This window comes from Electrona antarctica (genome assembly GCF_951216825.1).
Source record: "Electrona antarctica genome assembly, chromosome: 2".
Lineage (NCBI taxonomy): Eukaryota > Metazoa > Chordata > Actinopteri > Myctophiformes > Myctophidae > Electrona > Electrona antarctica.
This window is the reverse complement of record NC_136807.1, coordinates 23,661,018-23,688,119: the sequence shown is the minus strand read 5'-3', so window position 1 is coordinate 23,688,119 and position 27,102 is coordinate 23,661,018. Positions and strand designations below refer to the sequence as shown.

General features: G+C 42.3%; 2 protein-coding genes across 3 annotated transcripts in view; both read left to right on the top strand.

The window, feature by feature from the left end:
- Nucleotides 1-27,102, top strand: part of LOC306937603 (glycerol-3-phosphate dehydrogenase [NAD(+)], cytoplasmic) — a 359,426-nt gene that overhangs the window by 259,740 nt on the left and 72,584 nt on the right. The gene's annotated exons all lie outside the window — the stretch shown is intronic.
- The window catches only part of LOC306940097 (acid-sensing ion channel 1-like), a gene marked incomplete at its 3' end in the record, with an annotated part of 74,105 nt that continues 47,010 nt past the window's right edge, over nucleotides 8-27,102 (top strand). The window contains exons 1-3 of the mRNA XM_079525072.1: nucleotides 8-1,113; nucleotides 1,609-1,951; nucleotides 8,148-8,343. Of these exons, the coding sequence (XP_079381198.1) occupies nucleotides 1,083-1,113; nucleotides 1,609-1,951; nucleotides 8,148-8,343 (570 nt within the window). The 5' untranslated portion in view covers nucleotides 8-1,082. The remainder of the gene's footprint in view (nucleotides 1,114-1,608; nucleotides 1,952-8,147; nucleotides 8,344-27,102) is intronic.

Here is a 27,102-nt window from a genome sequence, read left to right as displayed (position 1 = left end):
AGTTTGCGGGTTAAATCGCCGTGAATGAAGACACACTTCGGCGCCGGTGGGGAGATGAGACGTGAACGAGGGTCTCGGTCCATTCATTTAACCCGGGCGGTGGTCGACTTCTGCTGGCTGGGTTCTGCTGGCTGCTGCTGTGCTGTGATTGCCTGATTGGTACTTGGTAGTGGTACCACAGTGTTGTAGCCTACACCGCTACGGTCAAACAACACACAGCTCTGCTCACGATCCACCGAACAGAACTGAACACCCATCTGGAGGGAGGACTGGTTCTAATCACTCAGGCACCGGACCGAGAGAAACGAGGTCCGCAACCACTGATAAGCAGCGGACTGCGGACCGAGGCAATTAAGGCGTGATCCGACAAAACAGTCAGAAACAGAAGAACTCTTTCTAAACGACTTGAGGATTCATCATGTCAAGTCAACACAGGTTTCTGTGTCCTCACTCCGCTGGGATTTAATTTCTGCTGTTCTACTGGCAACATGAATTTCAGTAGGACTAGCCTATATGCTTTATAGTGGACTGATTCATGACCATAGAGGCTACAGTACAGTAGGTTTCGTAAATTAATTGTTTTAGACATATTTGCCTTACTGCTGCCTGCTGTTAAAATCGAATGACAAAACGAACTGTCGTTTTCTTTTTCATATTCGTCCACAAAAGCACAAATATGTATGATTTTAATCGACTTTACAGAACCAGCCGCGTGTTCGTGTGAATTGTAGAATCTGATAAAAAAAAATTCCTCCGTGGTTTTATGCCTTAATGAGCAGCTAGTGTGTGTGAGAGTTATGAGTTATGGACATGTGGATATGTGTGTATGCAGTGTGTAGACAGTGCGTGCAGCGAGCGAGCGTGCATGGCCGGATATATGCCACACTGCCACAGGTGCACATAATTTGATTTGATCTATCACACAAAAAAAGCTCGATCCATCCAATATGAATACTTTATAAGTTTTAGGCTAATACATTATTATAGCAGTACATTATCATGGACAGTTTGTTTTCTGCGTTGGATTAAATTCGTCTGGACTTTTATTCGGGATTATATTGGCGGTTTTGTTCCCATACAAGATGACAATGAACCTGAAAGTGGAACCTCAAGGTAGGTGTCACGAGACAAGTCGTCTATAACCACAATTACCACATTGAATTGAGATGATCACAATTCCTTCTGCATGTAATCGAATAGTGGTAATCATTCATTTCCATGTTGAACTTGAACCAATTCATGTTTCATGTACATTGACAGTCATTTTCCCAAAATAGCGGAAATAGCAGATCTACAAGCTCGAATGTGACATGTGAGCATTTAGAATAGGCCTAGATCAACAATTTCCACTATTTGAAAATAAACAAATACATTAAAAAAGTATATCGTTACTTAATGTCAGTCATTTGTCATATCTGCTTTGTGCATTTTCTGTTTTGCAAAGCCCAAAAGGTTATCAGAAATGTAAATTGTATTCATAGGTTAAAAATACACAATTAAACCGTCGATCACAATAATTTCCATGATGACTATTCATTTGCATAATAACTATTAATCGTCAAGTAAAATAACTTGACTGACTGCGACATCGCCGCTCCTACCATGCAGGCATGACAGAGCAGCAGCAGCCGCCGCCCCCCGTGGAGGTGTTCGCCCACGGCTCCACGCTGCACGGCATCTCCCACATCTTCACCTATGAGCGCGTGTGCGTGAAGCGCGTGCTGTGGGTGGTCTTCTTCCTGGGCTCCCTGACCTTCCTGCTGCTGGTGTGTGTGGACCGCGTCAGCTTCTACTTTCAGTACCCGCACGTCACGCGGCTGGACGAGGTGGCGGCGCCCTCTATGGTGTTCCCCGCCGTCACCTTCTGCAACCTGAACGCCTTCCGCTTCAGCCGGGTGACCCAGAACGACTTGTACCACGCCGGAGAGCTGCTGGCCCTGCTCAACCAGAGGTGAGGAGAAGGAGCCCCGATATGTTGATGTTGTTATAGCGATATATCGTGATAGCAATCCTCTTCTTTTCCTTCAGGGGTCCCCAAGCGAGTCATCTGTATCCATCGCATCCTGTCCTCTGCCTCCTCTTCTCTCACACCAACTAACTTCATGTCCTCTGCCTGTCTCCTCTTCTCTCACACCAACTAACTTCATGTCCTCTGCCTGTCTCCTCTTCTCTCACACCAACTAACTTCATGTCCTCTGCCTGTCTCCTCTTCTCTCACACCAACTAACTTCATGTCCTCTGCCTGTCTCCTCTTCTCTCACACCAACTAACTTCATGTCCTCTTTCACTACATCCATAAATCTCCTCTTTGGTCTTCCTTCTAGCCTTCTGCCTGCCAGTTCCAACCTCTCTCTTATCAATATACTCACTATCCCTCCTCTGTACATGTCCAAACCATCTCAGTCTGGCCTCTCAGGCTTTATCTCCAAAACATCTAAAATGTGCCGTCCCTCACGTACTCATTCCTGATCCTACTGTATGATACCTATTGTTATTGTGTTGCGATACGGTATCTATAATCTATTGTATATTATTACGCAATATCTATTGTGTAAAATCCCCGGTGTGAATATTTTGTTTGTTTCTACCGGTTGCTCCGTCAATATTTATGCCACTGGATACCATGATATGCCACCAGTAAATAGCCTATAGCCTGCAAGCAACTTAAGCCAAGTCCACATCAATGATTCGTACACAACAAGTTGCAACTGCAACCACTTGCAACCGTTTGCAACAGAATCCCAGCAGCCTGCAAGCCGACCTGCAATGGTTGAATTCAGGCCACTGCAGCTGGATGCAAGGTGCAAATCATTGCGTTGCGAATCGTTGGTGTGGACTGGGTTTAAGCTTAAAGTATGTGGTGGTGAAATGGCTTTTTTTTATTTTGAAGTTTCAGTCTGAAATGTTGTCTCCACCTGGTCTCAACCAATCAGAAGGTCCCATCCTTTGACTGCCAGTGTGAAGCATGTTTGTTACTTTGTTGCTTAAGTTATTTCTAACCTAAAATGTTTTCAGATACATATTTTAGTGTGCCATTTTAAAATGAGTAATGCACTGATGCATTACTGATGTCTGGCCATCATCTTGGATGAGATTCAAAACAGAGCTGCTCTGTAATTAAAATCTGTTAAAATCTGTAATTAACATCTTATCTGATTCATTTATATGCATAAGAGTATCTGCCATTACAAAGTATGTCTTCGTTTGACAGGAAGTAATTAAGATTAGCTTTTTAGGGACTTTTGAGATAAGAATACATACAAATGTATTCACTTTTCTATTGAACATACAACAAGTATATCCATATCATATGACCACGGATATGTCCAAAACAACGACAATCAAACCAATATTGCAGCTGTACTGCAATATTGGTTTGTGTCCTCTTTGTCTGTGTCAAGTCTTAGTTTAAAAAACTATCCACTGTTGACATGTTAGGAGCAACTTTCTGTCAATAAACTCTGTTCGAGTAGGGAAACCCTCGTTGTAAATCCTTCAACGGTCCTGCGTACGTACTGTACACTACCCGTTTCAAATTTGCACATACAGTATACAGTAATGAAGGACACAGAGTAATTACAAATGAGTGCTTTCAAGTGGGTGTAGCTACGGTAGTGGAAGGAGTGTAGCCAGGCTAGGGAGCATCATTGACTGGTAGAGGTGGAACAGTGGAATGAGTGGGCTTGTTTTTCGCCTATATAATCATAATTATGTGGGAGAACAGGGATGCTCAGGTTGGAACGTGGTTTATAGACGGAGCTTGACCTGGCAGATGGGGTGATTGTTCAAAAACCTCTTTCTGGTGTCTCGCAGCAACAACGTTGAGACCTTGTATCTCTGCATTGCAACGTTTTATGTTTCGCCCCGTAAATTAACAACCTTCATCATACAAGAGTTTTGCACTAAAGTAATGAAATAGCTGATCTACAAGGCATCACGTTGTGAAGCTTGTAGATCTGCGATTTCACTGTTTACCGTATTAAACCTTTTTAAATGTCTTGAGTGTACAGGTTTTGATGAGGTCTGACCAAATATGGAGTGTGTCTTGAGTGTACAGGGTTTGATGACGTCAGATCAACATATGGAATGTCAGAACAGGTCAGCTCCATATATGTAGTGTAGATCTAAGGGTGGCAGCGGGGGCAGTGTCTTGATTGCACAGGGTTTCATGAGGGCCCAAGTAGGGCCCAGCTCCATATATGGAGATCTAAGGTTTTGAGGTTTGAGGTCAGATGTAGAGTTGCTGGGCAGCTCCATATATGCAGATTTAGGTGATGATCCAGTCTTCTCCATGTATGGCTATCCAGGGTTTGATGAGGTCAGTGTTGTGATCTTCATAATATATGGAAACGGCCATATAATGGTGGAATGACGTGTCACGCTGCGTGATGTCACAAGGCGTGACCATATATGGAGGCGTGACACGAGGCATGACACAAGGCGTGACACGACTGATGGGGAATGCAGGTTTTCATAGTAAACTGCGACCTATGGGCGCAATAAAAAAAAAAAGGAAAGGTGCTGAACGTACAAGGTTTCCACCCGACAGCAATGGCTGCGGTGATGATGGGGGTCCATATAATAGTAATCCTCCTAGCTTTGCCTGCATAGGCACCTCCCCCACCCCCCCTGCAGGGAGGAGAGGGAAGTCCCCACAGTGTGCTCAGCCGAGCTCACTGACTGCAGCAGAGCTGCAGTAGGCTACTCAAAATGTTTTACTTCGCAAAAGCCTCGCAAAAGCAAAAAAAACAGCAAGAGTAGCCGATCTACAAGCAGTAGGGCATTAATTTGCGCAGATAAATGTGGAGAAGCCCCCCCCCCCCCCGAGAGAGTAGAGGAGCTATTTGCGGTAATAGCCCCCATCAGACTACAGCCTTGATTAACACATTTTCACTGATTAACGCAGTGCATTGGGCTCCCTCAAGATGCACTGGTGAGACGCACGCACGCACGCACGCACGCACGCACGCACGCACGCACGCACGCACGCACGCACGCACGCACGCACGCACGCACGCACGCACGCACGCACGCACACACACACACACACACACACACACACACACACACACACACACACACACTAATCTGGGGTCTTGGCTCTTCAGAATGTGTGTGATGATGATAATAGACCAAAGGGACCAACTACATGTTGATCCCTTTGGTGTTGTAATGCTTACACCAGTGTCATCTGAGGCAGTGGATCAGTGGATCAGGCCCATCTCCTCCAGCACTGGATGGACAGATGGTATATTTTGTGTGGTAAAGGCACATCAGACACAAGAAGGAAGGGGGGGGGGGGGGGGGGGGGGTTGCAGAATGTAGGACTGGCTTAAGAAATTCTCACTCCCAAGATGGCAAACGGGTGATAACTTGCGACAGATTTGGCCAAACGTCAAATGGTTGACGCTTCGGGGGTACCGCAGAGTCACATTGACTAGGGAGGCTATGAGTTAGGATAAAGTCCCTATTGGGACCTTATAACTCGAACGGTTTGGCACGACAGCTGACTCACTTGACGGTTCGCTCGGCAATGCCTTTCGTGACTCAAGTCCGCTTAAGACAGCACGCCTCCGTTGTTTTAACTGTTTATTTAGCGGAGCTTTCACCTTTTTACGTCTTGGGTTTGAGAACGGCACTTCGGCACACACAGATATAGGACGAGTCTCAACAGACGGCATCACACATCTGATTTTACAGGATGTACAGTCATCAATGAATCAACCAGCTGAATGTTCACCCTGAGCTCAACACTATACTGAACACATACAGTAGTGTGGTGAGGGCTGCCACTGTGACTGATAATGAGCGTCAGCTGTTATCCGGATGTCATATTCTTCAGTATAGGAATATACTGCACAGTGCACACGCCATAGTCCTCTGCTGTAGTAAATAGAACACCAGAAGCAGTGACTGAAGTTTCAGTCACTGATTCTGTGGCAGTCGACTGGCAGAGAGAAAGAGAGAGAGAGAGACCCTCTCATATGCTCTTGGGCCCTAACCAAAAAAATAAATAAAACAAGTGTTGTTGATGTTAAATTCTATTGAGAAGTGGGCCTCCCTCTTCACCTCCATTGTAGTGGAATCATTGGTCTGGGACTTTGCTGATTGTGTGCATCAGCTTTGCTCTATAGTGTGCATTGTGTGCTTGCTTATTAGATTTTATTTCATAAGTGTCTTCTTGGCAGGTTGGCCCACCTACTGACAGCTGGGAGTACACCTCAATTACAGTGCATAAGCTATGTCCCCTTTTAATGTACATTAAGGCAACCGCATGGCAGGGAGGAAAGAGTGCATCTCACCACTCCCACAGTGACGGCTGTCCTTCTTACCTTTATGCTAAAATGTATTTATGATGTAAATATTGAAGCTGAGCCATGATTGATTTAATGCTCGGGAAGCTTTCACTTTGATGAGTCTGACTCCAAACCAAGATGCATTGAGTGTTCAGCCCAGTTCACAACAAAGATTGAAACTGCTTTAAAGCCTGATACATTAAGCATGAAGGTCGTTGCATATGGAGGAGGGAAGAATAAACAACGCGGAAATGTGTGGGTGAATTTCACATCAGACTCATATAGTTCATGCTTTTATTCTGTGAAAGCAAATCCCATACACTCAGATTTGATGCTAAAGTATGATGCACAAGCATATTTTGATTGATTGATTCAATACGTTATTGACGTTTTTAAATGTTGTCCAATGTCTGATTCACGTCTGATGTATCATTATTTATATCTGAATGTGTTATGAGGTACAGAGACACTCATATCTGAGGTTATTAGAAAGCCTTCCTGCAAAATCAATTGCAATATAGTGCCAAACCTCATATCTTAATATTTGTCAAAACAAAACAAAGTAAAAACAACAATCTGTGGGGAAACTTCTAACAAAAGTGTATATTTCAGTCGACACATGTAGAGTTGAAAATATTATGTCTCTTGGCCTCATCGTTTTTGTCATTTCTGCAAGTGTGATCATAACTTTATTATAATAAATAGCCTCAATTTGTCAAATTATGACCACACAGTGAAATAGCCTATCATGTCTTGTTGAAGGAGACCACAATGTCTGATGTGAAATGTAGTAGTCTAATGGCCTGCAGCTGGGTGACTGTCAGTGATTGTGAGAGTAACAAATACAGTGAACCTGAACCATTATGTGCAACTTAAGTAAACTTTATATTATGGTGTGTGTGAGTGAGTTACTGAAAGCATTATCCCCAGAGAGCCACCTTTATTAAATTAGTTCCAGGCATATTGTAAAATCAATGGTAATTTAACTCTGAGAGTATATACAAATGGAACCAACCAAAAAAGTTTGGTTTCATTTGTACACTCTCTGAGTTTCAGACCCAAAAGGGTCCATTTGGTTCTGAACTATCTATCATTTAGCTGGTGGAGGTGCTATGTCCTCTCGGTGGGGGCTCCTCATTGGGTCAGGTGAGTCAGTAGGATACAACAGCAGTGACAACACACAAGAAATGTGTGTGGAGTGGAATTAATTGGCCTTTCCCAGTTGACTAGTTGTCTTTTTTAAAGACCTAGTGAAATGAAAAATACGTTTTTCACACTTTTAGACCATAAACGTGGTCATCAAATGGTCATACCTAACAATGGATGCCAAAACAATGGGACATTTTTATTTTTTGTGTATTTTTATAACCATAAAAATCCAATTTGAATGAATTCCTTGGAAGGAAAACATGATGCGTGATGACGTGCCGGGTGTCAAATGAATCTTGATTTAATTCACCTGTTGTATTCCCATTGCTGCGTTGTCCTCCAAACACAGATGCTTCTGATTACAGAACTACTCCGTTTTTAATCTCATTCAAGATTTTATCCAGACAGTGTATTACTCGTTTTAAACTTAATCATCACGCTAAAATATGTATCTGCCCGTGTCTCTGTCACTTTGAAAACAAACAATGTGCATGTGCGTGCATGCGTTGCGCACGTAACAAAGCTACGTCCCATAGCCTGGAGGAATGCAACGTTCTGATTGGTTCAAAAACATACAGCTTTCTGTTTCATAGTGAAATGCCTGTATTTTTCATTGCACCAGGCCAAAAAAAGATTTAATGAATCAATCATTGATTGATTCAATCAATCAATCAATCAATCAATCAATCAATCCCACCCCAGGTATGAGATCAGGGACGTCCACCTGGTGGAGGAGAGCGTCCTTGAGGCCCTGAAGGTCAAGGCAGACTTCCACAACTTCAAGCCCCGCCCCTTCAACATGATGGAGTTCTACGACCGCACGGGCCACGACATCCAGGACATGCTTCTGGCCTGCCACTTCAGAGGAGCAGAGTGCCGCCCCGACCACTTCAAAGTGGTCAGTCCCTTTTTAACCTCTTATTGATGTACTAAGTGGCAGTGATTCTCAACCAGTGGTTCTCAACCCCCAGAGGGGTCCCTCAAATTATTTTGGGGTGCCCCCCAAATGATTAGCTTAATGTGCAACATTGTTTTCTCACTCAGTTTTCTCACTGTAAATCGGTCAGTAAACAGATTAACATAAAGTGCCATTCACACTGAGCACTATAACGAGTATTTGTTATAGTTGATGTGAACTCTGCCACCACTTGACTTAGAACAAATTTTTAAAGTATATTTTTATATGTTCGTATATAGTAATAATGCTCAGTGTGAATGGCCCTTAAGTGTATACAGAGTATCTATGTATACACTTATACAGTTACAATATATTGACTTTTAAGACTTTTTATAGCAAATCGACCAAATTGTCAAATAATGTATTACTTAAAGACGTGAACATTGTGAAAATAACAGATCTGTTTGTCAGGGTGGGGGGGGGGGGGTCTCCAATTCAATTATTTTGGGGGGTCTCGGCCTGAAAAGTTTGTGAACCCTTGCACTAGGGCGGCGGCTGTCAACGTTGGTGGGGGTCCCCCAGGGGAAGGGGTTCCATGGGGTCCTCAGATACATTGTTTGGGACATAAACTGACTCTTATGGGTCTGTAACTGTGAGAGCCATACTTTTTACAGTGGTCTTGGGGGTGTGTCCACGTCTATTCTACATTGTACAGGACATATTTACTGGATGGATGGATGGATGGATGGATGGATGCGAGGTCTCATCTGTGAGGGTTGAGGTGGTATGTAAAGGGGCTTAAGCTTCCTACTGTAAATGTATGTAACATATTGTATGGCATGCTGCCTGGGATCTGGCCTTCATACATACATACATACTGTAACATATAACATATGTACAGCATCCATGGCCTGGGAGCAGTGTTGCCATGTCTGCTCATTATAAGCCATTTTGGGCTCAAGTCTCTTGTAAATATTGGTAGTCGTGGGTTGTAGTTATCTTTTGGTGCTTGTTTCCAATGTGTAGTTGCTTATTGGCTTGTTTTCTAAATGTTATCCACGGTCCCCCATCTGAAAATATGTTGTATAGACCCCCATACAAGATATCTGTTGTTAAAATGTTTACAAAAATTGATTTGCTTTCAAGATTTTTGGAAAATAGCAAATGAGCTTGTAGATCTGCTATTTTCAAATAGCCACCATATATGTACATATTATGTACATGTATGTGTGTGTGTGGCCTGGGTGCTCGTGTGGCCTTATAGTCACTTCTTTTGGGCTTGTTTTCATAGACCTGTTTGCTTGTTTCTTTCACGAAATCTGGCAACACTGCCTGGGAGCAGCTTACATGTGTCAACACAGCAGCTGGCTGATGGTTCGCAGCACCGCGAGGGGTTAACTCCACTGGGAACCACACATGTGTTCTCCTGACCTAAAGGCTCTTCTGCAGAACACAGTCAAACCCACAGTGTTCTTTTTAACTCACAGGGAGCACAAATGAAGCCAAATCAGGGATGTACGTTTTAACCACCTGAGCATATAGCCAGCAGTGTTCAAGCGGTTAAATATTAAGTTGATTAAACGCCTCCTAAAACAAAATGGACTCATAACATGTGTATTATTTAGTTCCATTTTGTACACTCGGTTTTGACAGTGCTGTACAGTACAGTATATCTCCCTCATGGCTGCTGCAAGCTTGATGTGCCGGCTTCATTTTCAGATAGAGAGAGATACACAACACACTGGGAAATGTTGTGTCACATTATACCATGATAAGAGTCCAGTAAAATAAAAAGATCATGAAGCTGCCCTTTAACCAACACCCACTACATACACACACACACGCACGCACACATGCACGCACACATGCACGCACACATGCGCGCGCACACACACACACACACACACACACACACACACACACACACACACACACACACAGTACCGTGCCTATTTTCTACGCATTTGCTTTACATTATAAATACTTGATGTCAGAATTGTAGACTGATCTTTTATCATGTTTTTGTAAGACATGAATTCACTTTGTAGTGACAGAAATATCATGCTCAATGAGCCTAGTAAAATTAAAAGTGGCAAAATGGATCAATCAACAAAAAAGCAGAAGTTTGTTTCTGTTGTGGTTCCATAAGCGTCCATTTGCCAAACTGCAGTCTCTGTTGCTCTGCCGGACCTTTGTACCTGACCTTTTTAAGATCCATCATAAAACCTGGTTTGGAGCTTGACTTTACTCAGTTAGAAGCTGGAGTTTATTCATTATTTAGTTTAGTTTATTTCATATTTCTCTGCGTTGCGTTAGGGTTAGGTTGAAGGTAGAACTGCAAAGCTGGCTTCCTCTGACATTTAAAACTCATGGAAAATAAATGAGTTAATTTATGTGGTGGCACTGGCAAGGGATCAAAGGAATGTTTTAAAATTGATACCGTGGCATCGCTTACGCTATACTGTAGCCACTGTATGTGTGACTCATTGTGAGTTTTGCAGTGCAACAGGGCTGCCTGATGTCTTCGCCAAGAACACCCGCTATTTTGAACGGAAACTGCTTACTGGAAGGATGTGATTTGTAAAAGAAAACAGAGGTGGTTGTATATGGTTACATAAGAGTAAACTTAATCAACATATTCTGCACTCTCAAGCTGTAGTGATGGTGTGAGACGATATCTGACCAAATGGCAACATTTGACGTGACGTTTCCTCCCAGGGGTCATCAATATGTCCGTACAAGGACAAATATGTCCGTGGCAAAGACTTGGTCTTGTCCATGGGACATTTTGATTTGATTTTTTACACACCATTATGTTTATTTTGAAATAAGACCCAATTACTGAAGGTTCTTTTTTTTCAGCATATGCACTAAAGCATATTAGGAGTCCACTAGTACTACCTTCTCAAATGTTTTATTTGCAAGGAGACCCTTAACTCTGAGAGTGTACAAATGGAACACTCTCAGAGTTGCAGACCTGTTATGGTCATTCAGGGTAATTATCTAGCTCTTTCTGATAATTATTATTGTCCACTCATTTTATATGTCCGTGGCAAAAACATAATTTTGATAAAAAATCTCCACCACAAGCCAGCATGGGAATGGCCCCTGGTTCCTCCCGTTGTGTCATTTTACGATGTCCTCCTGATAACCCCACCCGCATGTACAGAGGATGACGGGTCCGCTAAAAACCTGTTGTATAACATCAGAGGCGCGCCTCTGAAGTGGACTAGAGCCACGAGAGGCACCGCCGAGTGTGCCGAAGGTTGTTTATTTGAAATGTATTTCGAGGATCAGCCCCTTGAGATGCATCATCTCGTTAAGCGTCTGATTCAGCCGGCTCGGCGCTGTCATCAGGTCCCCCGTCAGCACGTGATCTCGCCAGTATCCACTCCCTATCCCCCCCCCATCCCCCCAGCAAAACCAACCTTGGAATGAACTGTAATAACTTGACGTCTTTTTTGTCACTAAATACATGCAGTCACTAAATACATGCAGCTCCAGGCGACGGACACAATTATATTCAACTGTGAAACACTAAACCTCTAATTCACTGTTGATACACACTGTCTGGCATCATGTCATTTCATGCATTATGCTGATTAAACAAATGCCTTCAAAATCATTAGGCCTAGTTCTCCCATTTTTTGGTAATACATTTTTTATATATATATACAGTATATATTATATATTATTCAGAAATAGCATCAGGTGGTACGCTGTGAGCTTGAATATCTGTTATTTTGAAATAGCCAACGCTAAAATCTAAAATAACTCGGATGCTTTCCTGCTTTTAATGGGTTACATAGGCATCATGTTACTCAAATGAGAAGATGATCTGATACAGAAGACAGAAGTATAATTGAATCTAACACATAATATAGTGCATAATCATAGTGCCACTAACTGGGAGCTCTCAGCTCTCTCTCTCTCCACGGCATCTCGCTTGCAGAATGGCATGATATTAAACGTAATTATCCAATGTGTAAAGGAATTAAAAATAATTGGGTTTTTTGGAATAGAGAGCAGTATTCTTATTCCAAAGGTGTTTTACAAAAGGTGGGCAACAGATAAGGAAAGTTAATCGTAGAAAATAGTTACTTAATACCCTACAGAATGGAACTGCACAGTGACTATACCACAAGTGTAGAAAGCTCCTGTTGCTGCTGCACACTATGAACACAAGAACACTTCAACGCCCCAAAACACGCTCGCCCCGGGGCAAGTCTGGCGACGGCGAACTCAGAACCATCGCCACCAGGTATTCCTAAACATAACCTCAGTAAAATTATGTAAACATAACCCTAGCGTAACCTCAGTAAAACTATGTAAACCTAACCTTATTCCTCAACGTAACTAGAGTATACTTATTGCCCTTGAGTTCAGATGCAAGCAGTATTTACTACGCGCCTCGCAAGAGACATCATTGCCTTCCGTATAAGTCAGGATATTTGTTTGGCCTTACAACCCAAATATCTCCGCATTATTTAGCCTTACAACCCAGATACCGTACTGAAGAGAGTAGCTTGTCTGCTCATTTATTTATGTCATCACTTCCAATAACACTTGTTTAATCTCAGTTCTCTACCCTGATTGGATACAATTGGTATCCTGACCTGAAAATGCATGTGTCCCCAACATTGGTCAGCAAATAAAAAAATGATAGCCTATATAAAAGCAGAGTATCACTTGTATGCCTATATGCATGCATTCTAGAGGCATATATTGGTCAAGTTAACCTATGATCCTTTACAGAAATTGCCCTCGCAAGCCCGACACCTTTTTATTTATTTATTGCATTTTCTGTTTAATTAAGAGCTAAACACCCTTTAGCAATGGGCACTATCAGAATGTAGAGTTATTATATAAAACTTATTTTCACATACCCTGCCTTTAATCCATTACATTTGGGTGTCATTTTAGATTTTGCGTTGGCTATTCAAAAATAGCAGATGTACAAGCTTGCAGCGAGTCACACCGCAAGCTTGTATATCTGCTATTGTTGAGCATTAAATTGACAAATCTTGAAAGTGTGACAACTGCTGATTAGAAGTAATTTTGTAGAATCAGCCTCAGGTCTTAATGGGTCAAAATACGTTGCCCTGTGTAATGTAAGTGATATAATTGGATTAAAACAAAGATGTTTATTGTTAAAAGGTTAAAGCACTGTCTGAGTTCTCCATCCTAATTGGATAAAATTGGTATCCTGACTGGAAATGCATCTTCTGTTTAATAAAGAGCTGGAGAGACATGGAGACTCCTGTTACTGAACAAACACTATATATAGCAATGATTACTATCAGAATAATTATAGTATGGCTTATTTTAACCGAAGAAAACCACATACCCTTCCTTTAACCAAAAGCAAAGGCCCCCTCCACCCAACACATTCTCTGGTATGCTGACAGGCTGACTGCACACTTACAGTAGTGAGTGTAGTGTGGTGGGCTTCAGATGTGGAGCACACAACGTAGATAATTTAACAGTCAGCTCTATTCACAGCCTCATTTACTAGCAGGGTTTCTGAGGTCCTGGCTGTTTGGTCTCCGTGCTGCTTCTGTTCTGTGGAGGAGGTAATTACTGGTGTTAAAGCTTCTTATGTTAATGTTTAATGAAGCCGTCAGGAAAGGTTTTGATACACAGTATAACTGTAGTACCTTGCATCTCCGCATATTTCAACATACAAAATGTATGATGTTATTTTCGTAAATGAATGCCGTACTTCACCGGCACACCACGTCACGCTGAAGTATAGTGGAAATAGCCTATTTTATATCTGCAAGCTCGTTGTGAGCTTGTCGATAGGCTATTTTCACTACGTTGGTGGTTAAGTATGTCTGTGGGGGTTATAAATATTTAACCAGTGAAAAATACTACTGACTAAATCATAACTACAGTACATTGGAGCACAGGTTATTGCTTTCTTCCCATTTCCCCGAAAAGTAATGGTTTTGGACAAGGTTTCCACCCAACAGTGAGGCTGTACTATAGACAACTTAACAATGCATACATAGTATTCATAACTAAGAGGCCCCAATACACAGACTTACGCACACATTGTTTTGGGGCATTTAATTTGAGTTTTCAAGTTTTTTTCAGTGTATATAGGAGTAGGGCAAGGCAGCTTATAAATTATATAGCGCATTTCAATAACAAGGCAATTCAGTGTGCTTTACACGGAACATCAAGCAAAGGGAACACTACCCTACTACACTGACGATAGTGCTGACAAACAAGTCTATGAAGCTAACCATGACATCTATTAATACGTTTAATCTGCAACACAGTTATATACAATATGTAGTGGGGGTCCCTGCTTCATCTCTCTCTCTCAGCTAAAAAAAAGGTCCTTGGCTTGAAAAACAATGAACACCCCTGTTAGTGTATGTCTACTCTAGTCTGCTGTTAGTTCAGCAAACCTGTATGTTTATGTGTCCAATAAACTGTTCCAGTGCTTCAACCAAAGAGTGGAATATTAAAACCATTTGTTGTTTGCTCTCTTGCCAGCGAATGCACGCGTACGTGCACGCCATGCACGCATCGTTAGCCGCCCACTAAATGCCCACTGTCTCTTATCCATCTCATTAACCTCCACAATTTGAGAATAATGGAATACATTTGTACTCTTTCAATGTGGTCGGACCTTTCAGAGCCATGGACCATGTCTTCACACACGCACGCACGCACGCACGCACGCACGCACGCACGCACGCACGCACGCACGCACACACACACACTTTGGCCTGGCAGCCCGATTGCTGTGATGGAGTCATTTTTCTTTTCTTCTCTTTGAAGAGGAGTGTGGTGCTCGGTGAAATTGCATGGATGCAGTAGACAGTGTCAGTGGTGATGAGGTGTCTTCCCCCGGGAGACACAGTCTATAGCCTTTATTCCTCCCGTTGTTCCCTGCTTCCTTTGTTATCTGCATGCCTGCACTGCTCCCAAACATTGTTCATGTTGTTAAACAGGTTTACATTAAGCATGAATATCGTTGCAGTGGGGCAGAAACCTGTTATCTCCATTATTTGAACTGTTTGTGTTTGTGATCACACTACAGCATCATATTAAAAATAGCAGATCTGCAATGTTTGCTAATTTTGAATTAGAATCCTGAAAAGTAACAGTTAACTATACCTCTGTTATTATTCATGGCCCAACCCCTTCCCAAGCTAGTAAAGCAAGTAAAAGATGAATTGAGCTTCCATTAGATAGAAGAACATAATGGAAGCTGGAAAGAAACCGAGTTTTGGCAGTGAAGCCATGGTTGTTCTGCTTAGAGTTCTCAGGGGAAGACATGCATAGGAAACAGTGCAGAGATTTCAGACTGGAGGCAGGGTTTGTGGGCAGAGGGGGAAGAAGTACTCAGATCTTTTTTGCAGGTAAAAGTAGCAATGCGACATAGAAAAGTCCTAAACGTGCCAAAGTATTGGCATCATAATATGGTTATAGTACCAAAGTACAGCACTCTTAACTACTTCTGATTGCACGCTTGTTTTTCAAAAAGTTTTTGAATCTGCTGTTTTCAAGTATAAAATAAGGCTTAAGTGATTAATGTGTGTTTTGTAATAATAATGTATCTCTACAACATAAGTACGGAAATTAAACTTTTCAAATTTTTGTAGTACAGTACTAGTAAAAAGCACATTTGCCTCTGAGATGTAATGGAGTAGAAGTATCAAATTATTGAAAATACTCAAGTAAACAAAAGTACAGCACTTGAGTGAATGTTCTTAGTTACTTTCCCCTGCTGCTCTCCAGACAGTCCACACAGACAGGTGGTCTGTCCCCTGACGGGGACAGGGCCGTGTCACCTTGCAGTGACACCTGTCCACCCTCGGGCTCACAAGGCAAGCAGCGTTTATCTCTCTTTTTCTCCTTCCTCCTCCCCTCGCTTCCCTCGTTCACTCACTCCTCCAGCAATTTTCCACTTCCCTTGTTCATTTCCAAGCAGTGTACAGTACACATCCTTCACACCACCTCACCCCCCATGGGCACCACTCTGCTACTTCTGCTTTCATGTCCTGCTCTCTCTACCTCCCTCCCTCCCTCTCCCTCTCTCTCTCTCTCTCTCTCTCTCTCTCTCTCTCTCTCTCTCTCTCTCTCTCTCTCCCCCCCTCTCTGGGCTCTATTTTTGTCCATGCTAAACCCCTTATCCCTAACTATCTGTCTGATATGTCCTTCACTTCATTCTATTCTCACGGTGGTCATCTGCTGTACCCTCTTCTAATGAGGGCCAAGGAGCTAATTGCAGCATGTGAGATGGCGTGAATCCACATTTCCATGTCTCTGACCCAGACCCCCATGCTCACAGCTCATAATGCAGACTAATCCTGTTGACACACACACAAACACACACACACACACACACACACACACACACACACACACACACACACACACACACACACACACACACACACACACACGCGTACTGTACTGTACTGTACTGTACTGTACTGTACTGTACTGTACTGTACTGTACTGTACTGTACTGTACTGTACTGTACTACTGCAGTGGTTCCCAAACTTTTCAGCCCGTTTTTTTCCCCCGGGACTCAAACTAGTGAAAATAGCAACTACAAGCTCACAATGCGTCAATTTGCACCATACGTACATAATACATACTACATACGCACATACATTTTATATGATAGAGAGACAGAGAGAGATATACAGTAAGAAAAGATCAATAAAATAAAAGCTATAAAGCTATAAATACAAAATGTAGTATTTAAAGGTGTGTGCCAGTATGTTGGTTTATGTACTGAGATCGGTACGGTGCACATACTGCAGAAATACTCACATGATTGAGGTTACGGTTGCTTGCATTCCAATTCTGTCACAATCTGGCTGCTGTGTTTGCACATTGTTGTACCTCACCGTGCAGATATGGGATGTTTTTCTTATGATATTAGCCATGTTTTCAAAATCTTTTGGGGACACATTTTGTAATCTGTGGAAAGCTGTGGAAAGTTGTTGGTATTTGGCAGGTAGTTAATCCATTAACCCATTAAAACCGGGTAAGCATCTGTGTTATTACACAAACACATAAAAAATAGCAGATCCCCACGCTCGAAATGCGGCACGAAATGACACGTTTTGAGCTTGTTGATCTGCTACTTTTGCCATTTTTGAATTTGAATCCTGAAAAGTAACAGTTTTGAACATAATGAGGTTTCCACCCGTCTTGTGTTGGGAGCCAGTCTCTCCCATCGCTCCATGGTGAGCCTAGTGTCCGTGCACGTGGATTTACTTTAGTTTTGGATCAGTCACAGACTGTGTGACAGGTATTCTGGTATTCTGCCACGGTGTGTATTCTCTGTTTGGGGGCCGAATGGCATTCCAATTTGCTCTGGGCGTTAGGCCGATTCTTTCCAGTGTGTCAGATGTTTATCCATGCGGATTGTTTTCTGTCTGGTGGCTGTGCTCTAGAACCATCTAGCTGAGGTGTCCATGCAGGTTGTTTTCTGTCTGGTGGCTGTGCTCTAGAACCATCTAGCTGAGGTGTCCATGCAGGTTGTTTTCTGTCTGGTGGCTGTGCTCTAGAACCATCTAGCTGAGGTGTTTTCTGTCTGGTGGCTGTGCTCTAGAACCATCTAGCTGAGGTGTTTTCTGTCTGGTGGCTGTGCTCTAGAACCATCTAGCTGAGGTTGTTTTCTGTCTGGTGGCTGTGCTCTAGAACCATCTAGCTGAGGTGGTTTCTGTCTGGTGGCTGTGCTCTAGAACCATCTAGCTGAGGTTGTTTTCTGTCTGGTGGGTGTGCTCTATAGAACCATCTAGCTGAGGTGGTTTCTGTCTGGTGGCTGTGCTCTAGAACCATCTAGCTGAGGTGTTTTCTGTCTGGTGGCTGCGCTCTAGAACCATCTAGCTGAGGTGCCATCTCTATGAAGCAGTGGTTCCCAAATATTTTATACTGTAGCTCGAGACCTAAGACAAAAGAGAAATGTGTTGTTTCTCCGGGATGTGAAAGCGCTGTGAGCTGCTATTTTCACTACTTCTCAACAGTTTGAATTTCTTTGATTTCTTTTTAATTAATTCAGGAAATTCTTTAGAATTTTTTTTAGATCTTTTTTTTTTATGTAACATTGTGATTCTTTTTAGAGACACTTAAATCCTTTGAAATAATTAAAAACGATATGTAGTATACAAAAAATAAAGGACTATTTACTTCACAAAAATGTCCACGGCCCACAAATGGGTCTCGGCCTACTGTTTGGGAATCAGTCTCTCTCTGTGATTGAGGCCTTTGTCATGGAGCGTTGATTATACACTCTCCTATAGTCTCCTCTGAATCTTAATGGGTTATCGTCCTAATCCTGTTATTTGGATTTGGTGTTTTCCGTTGGATGTGGACAAATTCTGCAGAACAAATTTGGTGTTTGTCCTATTTTGTAACATATTGGTTGGCATGTGTTTCCCAGACCTCACAACCTTGCAATGTGTCATGCACGCACGCACGCACGCACGCACGCACGCACGCACGCACGCACGCACGCACGCACGCACGCACGCACGCACACACACACACACACACACACACACACACACACACACGTACACAGACACACACACACAGACACACACACACACACTCTTTCTCTCTCTCTCTGTTGGGACAGAATGAAGTTAGCAAGGATGCTATTTCTTATCCATGCATAGTCCCTACCGTATAAAACGAGATACTGCAGGTTAAAAGAATAGAGTACATGTTCCTGCCATGTAACCTTATAGTCAACAAAGACCACAATAAAACAGAAAAAAGACCGCAACAATACAACCATATGTGACCGAGTACAGTAGTTTGATATACAAGGGGGCCATGGTCAGAGAGAGAGAGAGAGATGGGGAGAGAGAGAGAGATAGAGGAAGAGGAAGAGGAAGAGAGAGAGAGAGAGAGAGAGAGAGAGAGAGAGAGAGAGAGAGAGAGAGAGAGAGAGAGAGAGAGAGAGAGAGAGAGAGAGAGAGAGAGAGAGAGAGAGAGAGAGAGAGAGAGAGAGAGAGAGAGAGATTTCTTACTTAATGTGACACTTGAGTCTGCATTTTCGCCACTCCTCCAACAGTCGTGCATGCATGGGCCAACGGTGCTTGTCAATGAAAGCGTTGCGCTGTTTTGACTATAATTCCCATTATAAAAGGCACTTTCACATACATAGGTTGATCCTTTCCGAAACAAGCCAGGAGGATCTTCTTCTTCAAGCACAAAACATGCTGTTTTCTGTCCGCGCCCGTAACTTGTTTGCACTTCCTCCTCATGACGATGTTGTTTACCGAACGCGAGCCGATATACAAACTGCTCAACGTGTTGTGGATGCATGCTGCAGCTGTGCGTGTGGACTTGTAAATCGACAACAACATGCCCACTTTTTGTCAGCAGGAAGAACAAACAGCTCAGTAGCGCATGATCGCATCGTGTGGTTAGAAACGCTAGAAATGACTTTTCCTCACTGAAAGCAGAACAAAAATATTTTTTATTGGTATGACCATGACGGGCCAGCGGGCCGCACAGACATGTTGCCGCGGGTTGAGTAGCACTGATTTAAAGCGTTAAGCAAGCGTTCTGATTCAAAGTTACTAGCCATCACAAACAAACAATTAACAAGAATGATGTTGTGTTTACTGACAGCCTGAACACGTTGCTACTTATGGGCGGTGATCGGCTACGTGAAACTGGAGAACAATACATAGGTATGGCCAATCCAAACAACGATATGTAAATACGTGCAGGAATGTTCACACCCCCAAAATACGCAAATAATCTGTAATTACAGAGACATTTTTGCAATGTAATTACAACGACTTAATGACACTAAAACAACTTTCTGATGGAATAAAAACATTCTTTAACATTCCAACTGTGTTAATGTGGCTAAAAACGGGGGGAAAAAAAGGAAAAAAAAAGGTATTTTGGTCTATTGTGGAGTTTCATTAGAGCCGACGTGTGGTTTAAAATACTGGAAGGGGTCACATATACTCACACCCCCCCCTTCTCTTTTCTTAGTGTCTATTTCAATCTATGTGTGTTGTATTTTTATACAGAGATTGATGTTGTGTTGAGTGGAAATAAATAATCTCCCTCCTGGAGTGAAGCTGCTTGCTGTGACAATATTTCACACCCTGCTGAGAGAAATGTGCTGAGGCTGCTCACACACACACACACGCACATGCACACGCACGCACGCACGCACGCACACACTTCCCACACACACACACACACACACACACACTTCCCACACACACTTCCCAGAGAGCCACTGTAAGCAACCATGACTCTCCAGAGAGCAGAGCTAAAGCTAACGTGACTATATTACCTGAGCAATCTGAAGGTGACAGCTGGAGAAGAGACATGCTGACATGCTGGGCCCTGAGATGACACACTACACGCACGCACGCACGCACGCACGCACGCATTCACGCACGCACGCACAAACACACACGTTTGTATTATTATACTGTGAAGGTCATTTCTTAAAAAAAAAAAAAATCTTAACCGTAATATAAGAGTTAAGCCGCAAAATAGCCAATCTGTCTTGTGTTGGGTTAAGCACTTTGTGACTCTGCTCAAGGTGCTATACAAATCAAGTTTATTATTATTATATTAAAGTATGACAACTTTGACAAGTAAAGTAACATTCAAATTGCAATTTTGTACATTATTACTGCAGTTGCTGTGATCCTGTAACACCACAAAATGTAATAAAACTGATATTTCTTCTATGACACTATCATTTCTGTGAGTTCTCCATTAGTTGGATAGTAAATGAGGTTTGGAGAGCACCGCTCCAGACCTGGCCAGAACCTAATGACGTTTATTTTGATGAATATGTCTCCATTATGAGGAATGCATACCATTAGTGTGCATGATCTTACCTTCTGGCCAGCTCTGATTTATAGCATACAATATGTAGCTCCGTTATCCATAAAGATAATTTGATGACTTGGATAATTCATTTACTTGGGGCCAGTGCCTGGTGGTGGCCAAAGGTGGAAACTGACTAAGTATACCGCATTTTTTGATTTGATCTTTATTTATCTTGAACATAAAAAGTACAAATAACAGTACATCATCAACACAATAACAAATCACAACTAATTTTGTTGTTCAAGAAGGGACAGAGAGAAGCAATGCTTATATTGTCCGGCCCCCTTCTTACCTTTACATATATTGTAAAACACTATATTATAATACAAAAATTAAAAGTTTATATTAGAGACATTTCAATGTAGGAATCGAGTATGAGATGGATGAACTCTGGCTATGTGAGAGGGATGATGTTGAACTGATGATGACGTTGATAAAGTAGAGAATTGTGCTAGTGGCATCTGCTGCATTTTGGACATGAAGTCTACCACAACATGAGTGGAAACTGGAAACTGTAGATTTTGGACTCCATTGGGTGAGGTCAAGTTCAGGCTCAATCTCACTGACAGGTTTTGACGTGTTGACATGAGCTGGAAGGTCACCATCAAACGGGGGAGATGCTGAGAGCACATCATGAGTAAGTATCTCCTGGATGTTCGTGCCCCGCATCTTAGCAATGTCCATACTCCTATGTGCCTCAGCCATATCTTTGGAAGAGACTAATTTCTGCTCCTTCAGAATGGTTGTTGGTGTCTTCTGTGGTTGCTCGTTGAACTGAGGTAGCTTACGCTTTGGTATGGTTGTGCTAATTCTATTGGTCTTCTCAACAAACCTTTCCTGTCTGTATGAGAAGTAGACGAGTGGTACTCAGGTAATGCTGGATTTCTGTGTTTCATGGTGTGGTTGTTGGTGAGAAGCTTGAAGACATTTGTGATTGACCCAATTTCGTGGAACAAGAGCTGTGTATGACTCCTAGTCCTACTACATAGTAACCACCTGCACCCTTTGACACTCACTGAATGGTCTGCTCAACCTTCATGTCACCTCCTTCAGGCAGAACCAGCCATGGCGATCCTGAACAACCCACTGGCCTACAGAGAAGCGCCAGTAGATCTGAGGATGTCTGAACTCTAGAACCTTGATTTTTTTCAAGATACCATGAGTCATGATGCAGGTAGTTTACTGTATGTAGTCACATTCTGCAAAGATTGGCATAGAGTCCTTGAAAGTAGCCGCATGTAGATTCCATTTTCCTTGTCTTTTGGAGACTACAGCATTCTTGCTGATGGCCACCAAAGCAAAGTTAGCAAAGTTACTATATTTACCCAGGGTAACTGGACTAAGCATCAGATACTTGTTTACAGACAGGCCCTGCTCATAGAACATTTCATGGTAGTGGTTCAATGCCTTGCTCAAGGGCACTTCAGCTGTGGTAATTTTAACGTGCCGGTCCCGGGGATACGAACTGGCGACCTTCCGGCATCAAGACCGCTTCGCAAACCGTTCGGCCACCGCTGCCACCAACTCCAGCCAAACTCCAAAGAATTGGCATGCTGATGTGGCTGCTGTGCTGCTGGAGTTCCATGCATCATGCCATGGAAAAATGGAAAATCCCTCATGTAAAACCCATCACACTAACTGGCATGCACACAATGGTGCACTTTGAGTAAAAGTGTGATATTGTGTTTTTTGTTTTATTTCTAGAAATATATATATATATATATATATATATATATATATATATATATATATATATATATATATATATATATATATATTCTAATTAAAGCACCCAATTAAAATAAAGGTTAAAGGGGGACATTTAGAATTGTTATATTTGTATGTTCATGTCTTTTGTTATAATAAATAAAACATATAATTACGAAAAAAATACAATAAAAGTGAAAGTAAAAATGATGCTTAATGGTCACAGTAATATCAGAAATGAATTATAAATGTCAGAATTAGTTGAAATGACTTATTGCACTTATTTTTACTCCTAACAATGGACAATGTCTTCGGAATAGAAAAATGACATTGACCATGACCTTTCAAGGTCAATATCACCCAAAATCGTTAAAATAGTATCAGCAATGAATTCCACACACCTCAATTAGTCAGAATGGAGGTATTTCATGTGCAAATACACGCAGAAACTAAAAAGTTGTATTTTCATCATAGCCGATGGCGGCCATATTTGATGTGGCCATTGCGCCATTCGTACCACTATGGTGGACGAGCACCTCGTTGAGTCTAGGGACCCATTGACTCAGTTCAGGTGAGAAATTCCCCCAACACCAAATTGCGAGCAGGTCTACAGGCCACGTACAGGACTATTGGGACTAACCGTTTTAGAATGTTCTTTTTTATGTGAATAACCAACACTTTCTTTACCTCACTTTGCAAATGTAAGCAATAATACATTCTAAAATGAGAAATCGGTTAAAAAGAGAACTTGCATCATCAAAGTTTGGGTTAATGCTGGGGTAGATTTTGTAACTGCCAAAGCTAGAAAATGTCAGGCAACAAAATCCCAAAGCAAGCTTTATGTGGTTGTTTTGCGACATGGAATACTTACAGTGATGTCAGTGAACAACCAGACCTATGAAGACAACCACCAGGATTCCCAGACACAGCATCCCCAGAAACACAACAACATCTCTGGGAGACCTTCTCTCTGTTTTACAGCTCTGCCCTGCAATGGACAATACACTGCTTTAGCAGCAATATTGTACTGTAGGCTCATTTGTATAGATGAGGCACAAAAACATTCTATGGAAAAGTGAATATGTGGGAGCATTCTCTATTATGTTTTAACATTTAAAGTGAATATGTGGGACCATGCTGAGCATTGAGCAGCTCTATTATGTTTAACATTTAAAGCATGACGAAGATGATGCAGTCTGTAGTCCCTCCGACGCGCCATTCGAAACTCTATACAGCTTGTGCAAGGACACGCTGTGATTGGCCAGTAGCCACTTTGAGTGGCAGTCAGGGGAAACACTCTTGCCAGAACAAATATTTTACTATTCTCTGCCCAACTCAAACAGTGGTGTCTATATATTGGATCAATTATAACCACCCGTTGAGTTGTAAATGCTCAGTTAAAACAGCCTCCTGGTTTGTTCAAAGACTGCTATGGTGACAGCTGGTGGCTTGGGGCTGTGTGAAAGTGTCACTACAGTTCTTCTCCAGTGCTACAGTAAGTCACTCTGAATGAAACTGTCCATTTAATCCTAATCATCAGCTAAATTAACATAATATTATAGCGGCTAAAGCAGTGTCACAGCCCTGCTGCTTGCACTGGGTCATTGCTTGTTGGTTGGTCGGTCTCCATTGTCTTCATAGCTTGAATTACCCACTTGAATCCCAACAACAACAAAACAAACTATAGCAGATCTACAAGCACACAATGTGTCCTGCGATGAGGCGTTATGTGAGCTTGTTGACCTGCCGTTTTCAGCTAAGAGATTTGGTCAGAATGTGTCAGAATTTATTGAGAGGATAGATAGTAGACCGGAATCGGGCCGGCACCCTGGGTGCGTTCCTGTGGGTCTGGAACCCCCCCCCCCCCCACACACACACACACACACACACACACACAGAGTTGCACCACTCACTTCACACGGGTGTGATTTTTAGCTACCAAGTGGCCTTTCATACAGTACTACATACATACTACATACATACATACATACATACATACATACATACATACATGCATACATACATACTACATACTTTGTAGATGTGCTTTTCTGCTTGCTACTGTAATAAGATAGGGAGTATAAAACCGCAATTGAATACATGTACAGCAATGTGTTTGGACTGGAACCAAAAGCTAATGAGATGGTTGTGTCTGGAGAAATCTGGGACACATTCTAAATAATTGCTCTTACAATCAAAAGCATGTTGGAGTGTCAGAATTTCACTAGAACACAAGTGGATTTGAAATTGATTTGCGTCAATGAATTATAAATGATTTCCCGATTCATTCTGGAAAGTTTTGCAGCCAGTTCAGTTCAGTTTTTGGCTATAAGTACAATATTTGGATCCGAGATGTACTAGAGTAGTAAAGTAAAAGTATTGGAAATTAAAAAAAAAAAAAATACTCAAGTAAAGTACAGTACATGCAAATACCTCAACGTTGTACTTGAGTACAGCACTTGAGTACATGTACTTAGTTACTTTCCACCACTGGCGGAACCCCATTTTGAGAACCACTGTATATGGTTTAAGCCTCTCTGCCTATATGGATTTCTTCCACGCTGTGATTGAAAAGACAATCTACAACGTGTTGCAGCGTGCTATTCTCAGTATGCAACCAAACATAAAATGACGTGTCTTTTAGTTCTACTGGATCTCTTCCCCACTAGTCCCTCCCTTAAATTTTAGTCTAGTTTTTATGTGTTGACGAAATTGTCAATATTTAGTCTCAGTTTAATTGTCATTGCTTAGTTTTTATTTAGTTTTCCTTGGTGAAGAAATGTAGTCGACAAACATTTTTCGTCATAGTTTCAGTTGGCGAAATCAACACTAATGCTGGATGATGATGCCCTGAGCTATAATGACATGCTCCAAATAGACATGCCAGGGTGGAAGCTGATTGCTCAGCCCAGAACAGGGAGAGCGAGGCAGTAGGGTTCACGTGGTTAATGCCACGCGTAATTTCATCTCATTTTGAAACGTGGACGGATGACATCACTGAGGGCCGGGGGTCCGTGGCGCACGCACGCACGCATGCACGCACGCACGCACGCACGCACGCACGCACGCACGCACGCACGCACGCACGCACGCACGCACGCACGCACAATGAAAAGCTCTTAACAAGCTGGGGTTGCTATGGAAACGTGCGGTCAGAGGAGATGCTGACTGACCCCGTCTGCTGCATATGACTCACTTGCCATTCAAATGAAGACTACTACCATCATTTTATTCTGCACACAAACCTCCTATCTCCACATTTCAACATCACACCTCATATTATGTCCAAAACTGCTACTTTAGAGGATTCAAATTTTTAAAAATGGCATAAGTAACAGATCGACAAGTTCAACACGTGTCACATTTTTGTAAAACATCTTGAAAGTGTGAGAACTCTTGGGTTAAATCCCCGCATTGCAGCGAGGAAAACTGTAAAGAAAGTTGTGGGGGGTGGGAGCTGAGTTATGACTAATGAGAGATATAGTAACAATAATGATGTTTACCACTCTCCAGTGATGCCTTGGTGAGGCATCGGCCAGGGCTGCAACGTAATGAGGCCATTAGACAGAAAATAAATATACACTCTATATGCACTCTATCTCTCTACATCAAAACACGTGTGGTATTCCAGGAAATGTCAACAACTGACAGACAGGAAACAGAAAGAGAAACCAGGACACGCTGTTTGCCTGTTTCTTAAATAACGAGGATCTTTTTGAGACGATGTTCCCGCTGGGAACACAAGAATCAAGACCCATTACATTAAGGGCCCGTTTCCATAGAAATGTACTTACTTTTATTTATTTTTGTGTAGGAGTGCTTTGAAAACTACGTCCCCACTGAGTGTGATGGAGGATCCAACAAGCTCTGCAGGGGGAAAGTGACATTGATGTGTGGCGCTATACTCTCCCAAAGGTTCACCTATTTTCTTGAAAATGCTTTTTGCCATATTTTATTTTACTTTGGCTACTTGTTAAGCATGAAACTGCATGAACCCAAATTCAGACTCAAACACAGAGGCAAGGATAAGGTAACAGTTTGACGGCCGAGAATTGTTTACTCCAGTGTTCCGATGCTGCGTAATACGAACATCCCCGCTATTTGTTTTATGTGTCTAAATCGCATCGCATTAATAATAATAAAAAAAGTCCGCCTCTGCCGCGGATATAGCCAAATTTGAGGCCAAGTCATAG